General features: G+C 37.8%; 1 protein-coding gene across 1 annotated transcript; it reads right to left on the bottom strand.

The window, feature by feature from the left end:
* Positions 1-73: 73 nt before the first annotated feature.
* On the bottom strand, positions 74-2,757 carry sh2d7 (SH2 domain containing 7). Its single transcript, XM_051713186.1, has 6 exons — positions 2,543-2,757; positions 2,284-2,373; positions 1,923-2,100; positions 1,630-1,821; positions 748-1,494; positions 74-577 (listed from the first exon to the last, which is right to left on the bottom strand). The coding sequence occupies exons 1-6, from the start codon at positions 2,755-2,757 to the stop codon at positions 533-535; spliced, it is 1,467 nt and encodes a 488-aa protein (XP_051569146.1). The 3' UTR covers positions 74-532.
* Positions 2,758-14,526: the final 11,769 nt, after the last annotated feature.

Below are 14,526 nucleotides of genomic sequence, written 5' to 3'. Positions count from 1 at the left end.
TTCATCTGCTCATTACTAATCTCGTACAGAGCACTTACTGTATATTTTCCCAGTGCTTTATTGAATTACTGGGTCCAGTGTATTCTATTGTATCAGAAACTGTACATTTAAAGCTGACAGCCTAAGAATTCAGTACACACAAAACTAAATTACACGTCCAGTCTTAAGTGAGTAGAAAGACAAGGTCCTGAAAAAAAAACAGCAGGAAATGCAATAGTAATAATAATATAAATAAAATATATGATCAGAGAAGTTATTTAAATATCATATAAAAATATATTTTATCATAATCATCACTTTGAACCACTGTATTTGCATCAACAATTTTCAGCATGTCATAACAATGGAAGCTTTACTGTCTGATGGACAGTTATGTAATACATACACTAACATTAAAATAATGACTTTGAATCTCTGAACATGTATAGCAGAACAAAATGTATTAAAACAATTATACAAATATTTTTTCTTAACTTTTGCATTCACCTAGAACTGTAGCAGCCCATAAAATACTATGACGACCATAGTATTCTTACTTTTTCCAGCTCTCTGGACGGAATTTCCACCACTTCTGATTCTGTAAAACACAATGGTTGCAGCATTTTTGTACACAACCTAATAATTGCAAAAGAAAAAAGAAAAAAAAAATATATATATATATATATATATATATATATATATATATATATATATATATATATATATATATATATATATATATTTGTTTGTCATTATGTCAGGTCTCACCTTCTTTCCCCAGGTGTTCTCTCTGTGTGGTTGAATCTCCTCCAAACTTGCATAGGTGTCGCTAACTATCCCTGGGATATCCTCATAGGTATTGTTCTCTTGTATTTCAGGGATGTGCTCATAGCTGTCGTTGTCACATTGGTCAGGTATGACTTGGTAGGGGTTTTCAACTAAAAGGGTATTGTAGATGGTCTTTGCATGGATGTTACAATCTGGCTCAGGCTGGTCCTCCTGCCCAGCACACATGCCGGAGGATGTCTGGTAGAGTGAATTGGGTTGTAGCGCTACCTGCCCAGTATAAGGCAATTGGCCTGCCCCATTATGGGGCTTTTTAAAGTCAAGTACAGCGTAAGAGCTGAAGGCTGTGTTGGGTGGAAGTAAGGGAGGTTGTGAAGTGGAAGAGGGCATAGGGTTACAGGGGTTATTGGTCAGAGACTGTGGCTCTTCAGTATTTTCATCCTGGAAAAGGAGCGACCTATTCCAGTTTTCTTTTTTGGGGGTTGTTTTTATAGATGTAGTAGGGATGTAGCTGTTCTCTGTCCACTTCAGCTGAGAGTTGGAACCCTCAGTATCCCAGAGATTACTTCTTCTCCTGCCATTAACTGTCTCATCAACCCCTGACCTTCCAGATGTCTTTGGTTCAGAAAAGCTGTGTTGTTCATGTGAAGGATGTGTACCAGCAAAGCCAGCACTTAAAGAATTCCGAAGTGGTGCAGTTTTCTTTGGCACAGGTGGATTCTTTGTGTCCTGGTGATACAAATCACACAGTACATACAGAAACATTTAAACATCAGATATGTGAAAATCAAATTAAAGATCCCTGAAAGAGCCATGGTTATCTGAGAAATAATAAGATACCAAGGAAGCCCCTGACATGGTTACCTGTGAGAGGCTGTTCCTGTCAAAAGAGGTGCAAGTAGTGAGCTTGCGGCCACTTTTAGTGGACAGAACAGGAGGCGTTCCATGAGCAACATCGCATGTTTGTTCCCATAAACTTCTTAAAGCCTTAACACTCACTCCTAAGTTAACAATGGGCTTACTTTGAACCACATCATAAAGCTCATTTGTGGGGTCCTAGAATAATGGAAACACAAAATAACAAACAAAGTAAAAATGTACCTTACATGCATGTTTAAAAAAAAAAAAGAATGCACAAGATCAAATGATGACTCTACCTCTCCCACGGAGTCTGTGTTGTAGGAAGTGAGGTACTCTCCAAAAGGCTGGATGGGTGTGGTTTTAAAGTGATATATCAGCTCTGTGAGACCACTATGAGGGATGGAATCACCAGAAACAACGAACTGGCCAGTTTTGGTTTGATTTATGACAAAATGGCGACAACGATCATGTCCTCTGTGAGAAAACAGTAAAGCATTGGAGAAATGAAACATCTCAAAACGCAGCATCTCCATCTGCACTGTGTTTTTAATATATATATATATATATATATATATATATATATATATAATTTTTTTATTTTATTTTATTTATTTATTTTTTTAAATGTCAATCAATTATAATATTCTTTAATCTTACTTGTATGAAAGAATATATCCAATGGCTTTTTCACTGAGTCTGATAAGGAAGCAACCAACACTCTTGTCTCTGAGCTTATCTTCTGCCTCCCTGCAAACAGTAACAGTTACCACAGTGCACCAGTCAATTGTCAATTCAGAATCTTAACCATTTACATCTTGGTTCTCTGCTTCAGAACCTATACTTGGATCTAGTACGTGCTAACATGGTTTTACAGCTCATGGTGTACCCAATCCTATTATCTCTCATTAGTTCTTACTGCCTGGAGATGAAGCCTTGGAACCAGGGTGGAAAACTTCCATCAAACAGCACTGACACGGCCTGAGTCTCCACAAACCACCTGAGGATGTCCTCCCTCTGTCCTCTGTCCACAGTAAGATCCTTCCCCACTCCCTCCATTTTTTCCATCTGCTTCTCATTTAGACTCCCAGATTTCTTCATCTTCTGGGAAATGGCTGCCTCTATTTGCTCCATTGTGAGCATCTCCCGGTGTCCAAAACACAGCACACACACATCCAAAAAACTCTCTCTTTGCACTGTCAAACATTCATAACATCACTCTTTCACTGTGACGGGAAGAGTGTCACACTTAATTTGCCTATTTTCCTCATATGTAAATGTGTGAGCCAGCAACTGTAAATGGTACTATTGTTTGAGTTTATCTGCCCATAGTCAATAATGTCTCACTGGTTCAATTTGATTTTGCTGTGCTATCTTAGGACAGTTCTTCCGCCTTAGCAGAGCTGCAGTTCTATATAAATATAAAAGATGAAAATCCTGATTGGATCAGGAACTAGGTTAACCACAGATGCTTTTAACATTTAACAAGTGAATATGTTCAACTGGGAAAGATGTTGATTTTTTTTATTATTATTATTTATTTATTGATGTGTCTGAAGATGAATAGATATAGGCTATATACTCAACCAAGACAATTCTGTTAGATTCATTTTGTTATTGACAAGTTCTCATAAAACCGAAAGCATTTAAACATTATGCCTCACAATTTGCAAATTAGCTAAACATGTAACTAGATTTAGAGAATAACTGAATGATTCAGATTAAATTTTAACTTTTATGTAGATCTGGAACAACTGAGCAGTACAAAAAATCAGTAGGCTACTGAACACATACAATTTTTGATTTAATTAGGAATTAGTCTTGAATTTTGATAAATGTTGTAATATGCTTTACTCTTATTTAATAGCATTTTGAGATGATATTTTTCTCACCACAATTGTACAGAGCAGTTATCTGAGTTACCATAGACCATGTCAGTTTAAAAACAGCTGGCCATTCTCTGTTGACCTTTCTCATCATCAAGGCATTTCCCGCCAAAGAACTGCCGCTCAGTGGATGTTTTTTGTTTTTGGCACCATTCTGAGTAAATTCTAGAAACTATTGTGGGTGAAAATCCCAGGAGATCAGCAGTTACAGAAATACTCAAACCAGCCCATCTGGTACCAACAATCATCCATGCGATTATCTAATCAGCCAACCATGTGGCAGCAGTGCAGTGCATAAAATCATTCAGATATGGGTCAGGCGCTTCAGTTAATGTTCACATCAACCAAAATAATTTGATCTCAGTGATTTGGACTGTGGCATGATTGCTGGTGCCAGATGGGCTGGTTTGAGTATTTCTGTAACTGCTGATCTCCTTGGATTTTGACACACAACAGTCTCTAGGATTTACTCCGAATGGTGCCAGAAACAAAAAACATCCAGTGAGGGCAGTTCTGCCGAGGGAAATGCCTTGTTGATGAGAGAGGTCAACAAAAAATGGCCAGACTGGTTTGAACTGACAGTCTACCATAACTCAGATAACCACTCTGTGCAATTGTGGTGAGAAGAATAGCATCTCAGAATGCTCTTCTGAGATGCGGGTTGGTGCTGTTTTGGCAGCATGAGGGGGACCTACACAATATTAGGCAGGTGGTTTTAATGTTGTGGCTGATCTGTGTATAGAGGAGAGGAGTGAAAAAACGGGCAACATCGTTTGTATACACAGTAATCTAATCTCATAGACTGAAACTGCGTAATGTGACCTGAAGTCAGTGCCTCTGTCCCCCGACTGAAGAGCAGGGAACAAATTAGATATATTTTTCAAAAGAATCCTTTATTTATTTATTTATTTATGTTATTTTTTTAGTTATGGGATAGACCTGTCAAAGCCATATGTGTTGCCGTCTTTACACTCAAGCTCCAGTCCTGTCTGTCAGGCATGAGTTCAACCGGTGGCATGTCCTCTTTTAGAAACATACGTTGCCGTCGGGACTTGTGGACTTTCCTGAAGAAGATCTGTGAAGAAAGACGCATGAGCGCATGAAAAGATAGATACATTTTTCTCCTACTCTCTGAGATTAATGAACACTTAAAATATGCAATTTTCTCACAAACACTGGATTAGTCTTAGTCGTGCATTTAAAGCTTACTGCTAGAGATTTGCTGATTTATTTTAATAATCTCTCAATAATTAAGTCTTCTCATGTGGATTTAAATATTTATGCATTTAAAATATGTATTGCATTCTCAAAAGCCTGAAAACAAATGTAAGGAGTAGCCTACAACATATTTTACTTTGTGAAACAACAGTGTTTTGAAAATCAGACCTTGCCGCTCAGGATGACCTACCAGCTGGGTAACTGACATATAACGTTTCCATGAACTTTTACATTTTTTTTTTTTTTTTTTTTTATTAAGATTTTAGGTTACAATACATAAGGGGATGTGTACATCTTAGGGCCTTTAACTGGTCACCATTTCTTTTATGTTTTCACCATTTTAATCACCCTTTTGCATTCAAGGTCTTTATGGTCATGCTGTGTGACAAATTATAAAAGTCTCTCAATCAATATTATATATTGCAGCATGTCACATTGCTGAAACGGTTTGAAATGTTGTCAACTACCCAGTTTCATGTCTCATGCTTGTCTAAAATGTGTTTCTTTACCAAGATACGTTTTAACATTTAACATTATGATTATACACCTTGTACTACAACCTTAAAGGGATAGTTCACCCAACAAATGAAAATTCTCTCATCATTTACTCACCCTCATGCCATTCCAGATGACTTTCTTTCTTCTGCTGAGCACAAACCAAGACTTTTTGAAAATATAATGGTGACCAGAACTTTGAAGATTAAAAAAGAACATAAAGGCAGCATAAAAGTAATCCATAAGACTCCAGTGGTTAAATCCATGTCTTCAGATATGATAGGTGTGAGTAAGAAACAGATCAATATTTAAGTCCTTTTTTACTACTACTTATCTCCACTTTCACATTCTTCATCTTTTCTTTTTGGTGATTCACATTCTTTATGCATATCGCCATCTACTGGGCAGGGAGGAGAATTTATAGTAAAAAAGGACTTAAATACCGATCTGTTTCTTACCCACACCTACGTATCATATCGCTTCTGAAGATATGGATTTAACAACATGGATTACTTTTATGCTGCTTTTGTGCTTTTTTTGAGCTTTACATTTTTTGTATGCATTCACTTACAATGTGAGGACCTACAGAGCTGAGATATTCTTCTAAAAATATTTGTTTGTGTTTAGGAGAAGAAAGAAAGTTATACACATTTGGGATGGCATGAGGGTGAGTAATTAATAAGAACATTTTCATTTTTGGGTGAGCTATCTCTTTAATAAGAGTGTTAAAAAACACAAGTAGTCTGTGTTGTCAGGTAGAACCTTCTTTTCCAAGCCTTAAAACAAATGACAGGTTGTGTGAGAGGTTTTTCATTCCAAACCAGGTTCATAGACATTCGTTGTCCTTGCATAAATGTAGGCTAAATATAGGTGAGGACTCCTTATCTTGCACACTTGAGTAAGACCTAAATTTGTCGGGCCATCATGAATGGAATATTTAGGCCACATTGAATGATCAACATAATTGCACATGCATTACATGACAGTTTCAACCAACATACACTTAATTTATGCACTGAAATTATTATTCTAAAACTTTGGTTAATCTAAATTGTAAATGTGTGCATTTATGTTTCAAGTTCAATAAATCTGATAGGCTTTTCTATTTCTTTCCTTAATAAGATCAAAATGGCTGTGTTCAAGCAGCAGCAAGTCCAGAATTTCTACGAGATTGGAGAGGAACTTGGAAGGTAAAAATCTAGCTTTTTCTTGTGATGACAGGTTTCAATGCATGTTGATACACAGTTGCATTGTATTACATATAACAAGTTGTATATTTCCTGTAGTATAACAGAATCAAAGGGCTTTTGACTATTCAGGTGTACATGTCATGTGAAAGTATAGTTATTTTCAACCAGAGCAACCCACAAATTGCAAGAAGGATGGCTTATCTTAATGTTATACTGTACCTATAGCACCTTGTAAATGTCGCTGCCTCAAAAGATCAAATGATGTATTAAGGTGATTTGCTTGCTATAGTCTATAGGTTTATTGTGAATCCACTGTGAAGTTCAAATATGGAATATTTCTTTCTGGCAAATTGGCTTTTTCTTAGCTCTTTTATTATACTTTTTCTTTCTTTACTATTCTTATAATAGGTATACATTTTTTCCAGTGTGCAGTTTGCAATGGTTAAGCAGTGTCATGAAAAGAGCTCTGGCCAGGATTTTGCTACCAAAAAGCGTCAGAGTAACGCTAGTCGGTGAGATGTTCTTCGAAAAGAGATTGATCGAGAGGTCAACATCCTGCAGCAGATTCATCATCCCAATATTGTTATGCTGCATGACATGTATGAAAACAAGACAGATGTGGTATTGATTTTGGAGCTGTGAGTAGATCTTGTATTGTCCTACAATGTTGTTGTGTAAATGGATTGTTGTTTATACTCTGTTAGTGTGCACTGTTAAAGTTTTAAATCGTTCACCTACCTATCCATATTGAGAAGATACGTATATATTCCTTCTAGGGTGTCTGGAGGGGAGTTTTTTGACATTCTGGCACAGAAAGTCTTTGAGTGAGGAGGCCACACATTTCATTAAACAGATACTAGAGGGTGTGCATTATCTGTATACAAGGAACATCACTCAATTTGTGATGAAACAGATTTGCTAATATGCCTTCTAAATGTAGTTTGAGTGGGGCTTGTCCCTTCCTGGGAGAGACAAAACAAGACACACTCTGATAAAACTTACATATATTGTATGCTTTCTCTCATTCAGTCTTCCTATATATCTCACCCCATACCCGCCCCTTTGTCTGTTTTTAGACTAATGAGCACAAGGAGGAGCGCAGTAAAGCTCCAGAGAGAAAAAGAGAGCATAGGCAGCCAAATGCGAAGTTGAGCTCTTGTGATGACGTTTAATTTGCATCTTTGCAGGCTCACGATCGCAGTTATTATGGTATAATGCATTTCTCCTATCTGCTTGTATCCAAATACACCGCATTCAGAGTGCAGCTCACATTCTTCACATCTCTTGCAATGCATCCATGGGCTCGTGGCAGACAAACGCTAACATTCATCACAACATTGCATATTCAATGCATCTGCTGGAGACAAACACAAGTATTGTTCTGTGCATGGCAAGTATTTGTGGTAAATCCAAAGAGACAGTGACGTCTTCTCGAGTTGTTACCTAGATACAGTGGTAAACAGCTGCTGCTTGTACTCACGTTGATGACGTAATCAGACCGTGGTTTGGACCCAAATAATATGATGTGAACAGAGACCAGTGCGGGCAGCGGGAGAGGGAGGAAATGAACTTGAGTTTGGTCTAAGCAATCAAACCAAGTGTGAAAGCACCCTTTAATGAGAGGCAAACACACTTTGAGGCCCTGCAGAAAGAACTGTGTGCCGAACTGTAGTGTGTTCAGGAGGTGGTAGGTTCATTCCAGGTCACCTTCCCAAACTGTAGCTTTAGCAGCATGTTTAATATTTGCTGACAGGTAGCAATCTGGACCAGCAGAGATGATGCATTAATAACTTTCCACCCACTGATAACACATTGTTATTCAAACACATGCGAGTTAAACATGCGGAAGTCTCTTTGCAATAAAGACTCAACAGTGCTGAGGCTTAGAACTGAAGATGAATTATGCTCAGTTGGAGGGAGCTATAGACCTTATTTACAGCAGCACCATCTTTGATTTTTGACGGAAATGAAAATGAGACTGTTAGTGATGTTACGTTCGTGAACGAATCAACCTTTTTGAAAGAATCTTAAGTGAACAAATCAATCTTGTTCACCTACATACACTGACTCATATTCTCGTTCACTGATATCTCTCCCTTTTGAAGCCAATGAGCTCTACTGCTTTTCATGCTTGTAAAGACGGGGTAATTCCTATGTTCCCAGTGTTCTATGTTCCCCAAATTTATATGGCACATAATGAACACATGACAAAGGGTCCTATGTTCCCCCAGTTCCCAGGATCATATGTTCCCCAGATTTATAGGGTTAGGGTTAGATTAGGGTTAATAATAATTAATAATTTTCTTTATTTATCACACATTTGCACATATACAGTGAAATTCTTCTTTTCACATATCCCAGCTAGGCTGGGGTCAGAGTGCAGGGTCAGCCATGATACAGTGCCCCTGGAGCAGATAGGGTCAAGGGCCTTGCTCAAGGGCCCAACAGTTGCATCTTGGTGGTGCTGGGGTAACCCAGAGCCTTAACCGCTGAGCTACCACTGCCCCAAAGATTTATGAAATACACTCGAACACAGTAGGAGGGTTAATGTGTGTTAACAGAATATTGAACTGGGGAACTTAGGACCCTGGGAACATAGGACTATGGGAACATAGGACCCTGGGAACATAGATACGCTCCCGTAAAGACTGACTATAGCGCGAACCAATAGCATTCGCGTGCTGGCTGTGAAGGGGCATATCATTGGTTTCACCTACTGAACAAATACGCCCCTTTACTGAACCAGTCAGTCATTTCATTTGTGAACGAACTGAATGTACTGGTATATTCGTTTACGAGCGACATGAATGCATCAGTCATCCTGAATGAGGATCAGCTGAACGAGAGGAGTAGCTGCATGTCGTTCATTCAGTTCTTCAATCTCATTGAACAAGAAAAGGCGATGGATCAATAATGAATAAAAGTGATGACCACACATTACAATGACATACAAACGTTACTGAAACTCATGCTCATTTTGTAGGCTAGTATTTTTGTCTTTTTTTTTAATAGCTTGATAAATAGTCATGCTCAGCAGTTCACATATATATCTATATGCTTTTGTTGTAATTTGTGGGGAAATGCTTATGATGCTTAAACCCTCTGCTGTGCTGCTGTCTCTTAGTAGAATTGTAGACACAGATTTGAATGAAGGATAATGAAACTTGTGAATTAATGCGTTTGGTTCAGTGCAATTCATTAAAAGATGGTCATTTGGCGCCATCCATTAACTTGCAGAAATGGTCAATGAATGAATCAAACTAATCTGAATTTTTTTAATTATGGTGAACAGAATCAAAAGAATCACGTCAGTAAAATTAATTAAAAAAAATCACCACCACTAGAGGCTGTGAGGGATATACACACATATCTCTTCGATGGGTTGTACAGATGTTTAAAGTGTTTTTTAATTGTTATGCTGACGGAAAACTAAAAATTATCTTTCGAAGGAATTTCAGTTGACAAAAAATTCCAGACAACATGAGTTGTGGAAAATTAGATGTGATATAGGAAATTTTTGATAGCTTTATACAGTGCATCCGGAAAGTATTCACAGCGCTTCACTTTTTCCACAATTTGTTATGTTACAGCCTTATTCCAAAATGGATTAAATTCATTATTTTCCTCAATTCTACAAACAATACCTCATAATGACAACGTGAAAGAAGTTTGTTTGAAATATTTGCAAATTTATAAAAAAAAAAAAAAAAAAAAAAAAAAAAAAACACATGTACATAAGTATTCACAGCCTTTGCTCAATACTTTGTTAAAGCACCTTTGGCACCAATTACAGCCTCAAGTCTTTTTGAGTATGATGCTACAAGCTTGGCACACCTATTTTTGGGCAGTTTCTCCCATTCTTCTTTGCAGGACCTCTCAAGCTCCATCAGGTTGGATGGGGAGCGTCGGTGCACAGCCATTTTCAGATCTCTCCAGAGATGTTCAATCGGGTTCAAGTCTGGGCTCTGGCTGGGCCACTCAAGGACATTCACTGAGTTGTCCCGGAGCCACTCCTTTGTTATCTTGGCTGTGTGCTTAGGGTCATTGTCCTGTTGGAAGATGAACCTTCACCCCAGTCTGAGGTCCAGAGTGCTCTAGAGCCGGTTTTCATCAAGGATGTCTCTGTACATTGCTGCATTCATCTTTCCCGCAATCCTGACTAGTCTCCCAGTTCCTGCCGCTGTAAAACATCCCCACAGCATGATGCTGCCACCACCATGCTTCACTGTAGGGATGGTATTGGCCAGGTGATGAGCGGTGCCTGGTTTCCTCCAGACATGACACTTGCCATTCAGGCCAAAGAGTTCAATCTTTGTTTCTCATGGTCTGAGAGTGCTTCAGGTGCCTTTTGGCAAACTCCAGGCGGACTGTCATGTGCCTTTTACTGAGGAGTGGCTTCCGTCTGGCCACTCTACCATACAGGCCTGATTGGTGGAGTGCTGCAGAGATGGTTGTTCTTCTGGAAGGTTCTCCTCTCTCCACAGAGAAATGCTGGAGCTCTGTCAGAGTGACCATCGGGTTCTTGGTCACCTCCCTGACTAAGGCCCTTCTCCACCAATCGCACAGTTTGGCCGGGCGGCCAGCTCTAGGAAGAGTCCTGGTGGTTCCAAACTTCTTCCATTTACGGATGATGGAGGCCACGGTGTTCATTGGGACCTTCAATGCTGCAGAAATTTTTCTGTACCCTTCCCCAGATCTGTGCCTCGATGCAATCCTGTCTCGGAGGTCTACAGACAATTCCTTGGACTTCATGGCTTGGTTTGTGCTCTGACATGCACTGTTAACTGTGGGACCTTATATAGACAGGTGTGTGCCTTTCCAAATCATGTCCAATCAACTGAATTTACCACAGGTGGACTCCAGTCAAGTTGTAGAAACATCTCAAGGATGATCAGTGGAAACAGGATGCACCTGAGCTCAATTTTGAGTGTCATGGCAAAGGCTGTGAATACTTATGTTCATGTGATGTTTTTTAATTTTGTATTTTTAATAAATTTGCAAAGATTTCAAACAAACTTCTTTCACGTTGTCATTATGGGGTATTGTTTGAAGAATTTTTAGGAAAATAATGAATTTAATCCATTTTGGAATAAGGCTGTAACATAACAAATTGTGGAAAAAGTGAAGCGCTGTGAATACTTTCCGGATGCACTGTACAATACATGTCATTGAAGAGACTGTGCATCTATCCCTCACAGCCTTGTATTCATTCCTGTCAAAAATGGCGCTACTGTGAATTAGGACTGTATACATGAAATATACATTAAACACTTTTCGTGTAAACATTCAAACTGTCAAAGTAACTTTTCCAGCTACTCTGTCCAGGTTAGTCTCATGACCAAAACGTCGCCGTATCGACTTTTTCCAGCATCAAAATGTCACTGCTCTCATGCCGTTCTAACCCTCACCTCAGGCTCAGCAATCTTCGGCTTTCTCGCTTGTGTTTAATATAAGTTTAGTTACATTATACAATCATATTAATATTTCAGATCCTCTAACCCAAAGTTGGCCCGCGATGACCTTTGATTTGGCCTGCCTCGACGTATATGACAAGAGAAAAAAAAAAAATACTATTGACGCAGTTTTTCATTGCATTAATTTAGCAGATTGCAGAGTAATGTTTTTTATTATTATTATTATTAAAAAATTGTATAATTAAATCATAAAGGAGGGGAACCAGGGCAACTTTAATATTTATCTTGTATATAATACAGTTTGCAGAGCCTGAAATTCAGCACGGGTATTGCGGACAATTTTAATAATTCCCCCAGTTTCCACATTCATAATGCGGGAAATGTCCACACATTTTTATTCACTTAACAGTGCAGCTGCTAATTAATGAACCAATAGATACAGATGAACAAATCAAATCAATAAACTTGTTTTTGTATCAAACTGTAATTCCAGAAGCTGTGCGAGTAAATCTGCTCTGTCTCTTTCTCTCTCGTGCAGCTGTCAGCAGTGTCAGTGAGAAAGTGCTTTGTCGCATAGATACTGAACTTAAGATGTACAGCTGTATAAATCTTTCTAAACCTGTTAATTCGACATGCAAATGGTGTTATACCACGTCTCCGTAAGCGAGCAACGCGATAAAACAATACTGTTCCTGTTTATAATCAACAAAGCTGTTACATTTTAAGTGCGTGCGCCTTTCATATCTTGGCGCTCCCAAAAACTCTGCGTAATGTAAAAGCTGCATGGTGAAGAGAGACGCGTAAACACCTGTTACATCTCTCATCTCCATCACTAGTTCCATCCAGGGTCAGAAATTAACGGGGGCTCTGGGCAAGGGAAAAAAAAAAAAAAAAAAATCCCCCTGCAATCTGATATAGTTCCAAATTAATATATCCATCGCGATCTTCATTTTCGCGGAACATTATTTGTTTCGTGCCGTCCATTGTGCAGATGGTGCACCATAAATGCGCACAGACAGTCAGATAAACGTCAGATAATAACTAATAGCCTTCTTTATTGTGAATAAGTCAAACTTCTGCAGGCAAAACATCTGACGAATTTACAGCATATTCTGGCTGCTGCTCAGATTCAGGCGGCATCTCTCTTCTTCTTTTATTTTTTTGTAACGGCAGATCACAAACTAAAACAGCGCATTACTGCCATCTACTGGCAGCTTATTACAGCTCACCTGGATAAGAAGAGACTGTGATGGTGATGTAAAGCGAGCAACCATAATTTGTTTACTTATACAAGACGTACAGGGTCTGAAAATGATAAAAGAACACCATTATATTCTTCTATGAAACAAAGAATGTTTCAGACATTTTGTTGTTAATATACAACACAACAGCATATTTACCTTTACTTTCTAAAATAAAATAAGTTACTATTGCATTTTGAGGGATTTATTTTCTGTTCAGAATATGTTTATTTTGCTTCTCATTATCTGTGCTTTATTGGGAGATAATTCATATCATGCATAACTATGTGATAACACATTTTTCTCCATTTCTTAGCATTAATTTACTATTATTTTCATGTTAAATAGATACAATTACTGGTAAAAGAAATAATTTATTATGGCATATATTACTATGTGACTATCTGCTATAGGGGTTGAGCATATGTCCTCTTTTTCCCGGACATGTCCTTATTTTTGGACATGAAAACAAAGCATCTGGCCGGGATTTCAAAATTGCATCTAAATGTCCGGGATTTGGCTTTGTCTTCACATTGATGTGCTCTCTACAATTAGGACAAAGCCTATCATACATTCTGTGTATCTGATACTGCACATCAGTTTTTTTTTTTTTTTCCATTTGGACTATTTCGAGACAACATCAAATAGCCTAAACTACCTATTAGGGATATTTAAACTAATATGACAGATGAAAATAAACCATGATGGAAATTTATTTTAGCGCAACCTCTGTATGTGACCTGCAAATCTGGCACTTGCGTGTCAATGGCAAAAAAGTCAAATGAACAAGAACACAAGTCAGGGGAGAAACAAACACAAAGTCTCTATTAACATATTATCCATACTAAATATTATGTGACAAGCACAAAACATTTTCTCTGTGTAAGGATATGACATCAGCACGCACGGGCGAATGACGTATGTATGCAATTTCCCATGAAATCCATCCCGACAGCTCTAAAATATAAATCATTATTAGAGGTTTATCAATGTGTATTTGGGTAAAGTAAAGATATGGTTTGGAAGATGGATTTTTGTTGCACTCTCTCAATAACATTTTGTTGTTTTAAAAAAAAAAAAAAGTTACATAGTGTAGCTTTAACAAAAATAATATTTGGATGTGTTAAATAGCCTTGATGTTAAATAAAACGTTATTAATGATACAATAATAATTTTACAGAACATTAACCTCTTTTGGTGTATGAACCATATCTCTGAATAATGTTCATTGTTTTATTAAATTGGCTTGAAGGAGTTGCTAAATTTTTATATGAGCTCCTCATTCCAAATCTGGAGAAATGCTGTCATCTACTCTGTGTCGGTGCATTTGTTTTGTAGGCTGTTAATTTAATAGCCAAAATATTTGTAAATATGTGAATGAGAAAAAAAATTGTTTCAGTAACACTGCACATAATGCAATTTAGAAATCATGCAATTTTGTAATTATTGAAACATGCCA

The sequence above is a fragment of the Myxocyprinus asiaticus genome, chromosome 2 (genome assembly GCF_019703515.2).
Source record: "Myxocyprinus asiaticus isolate MX2 ecotype Aquarium Trade chromosome 2, UBuf_Myxa_2, whole genome shotgun sequence".
Lineage (NCBI taxonomy): Eukaryota > Metazoa > Chordata > Actinopteri > Cypriniformes > Catostomidae > Myxocyprinus > Myxocyprinus asiaticus.
Note: the sequence above shows the minus strand (reverse complement) of the source record. Positions and strands in the feature narration are given on the sequence as shown.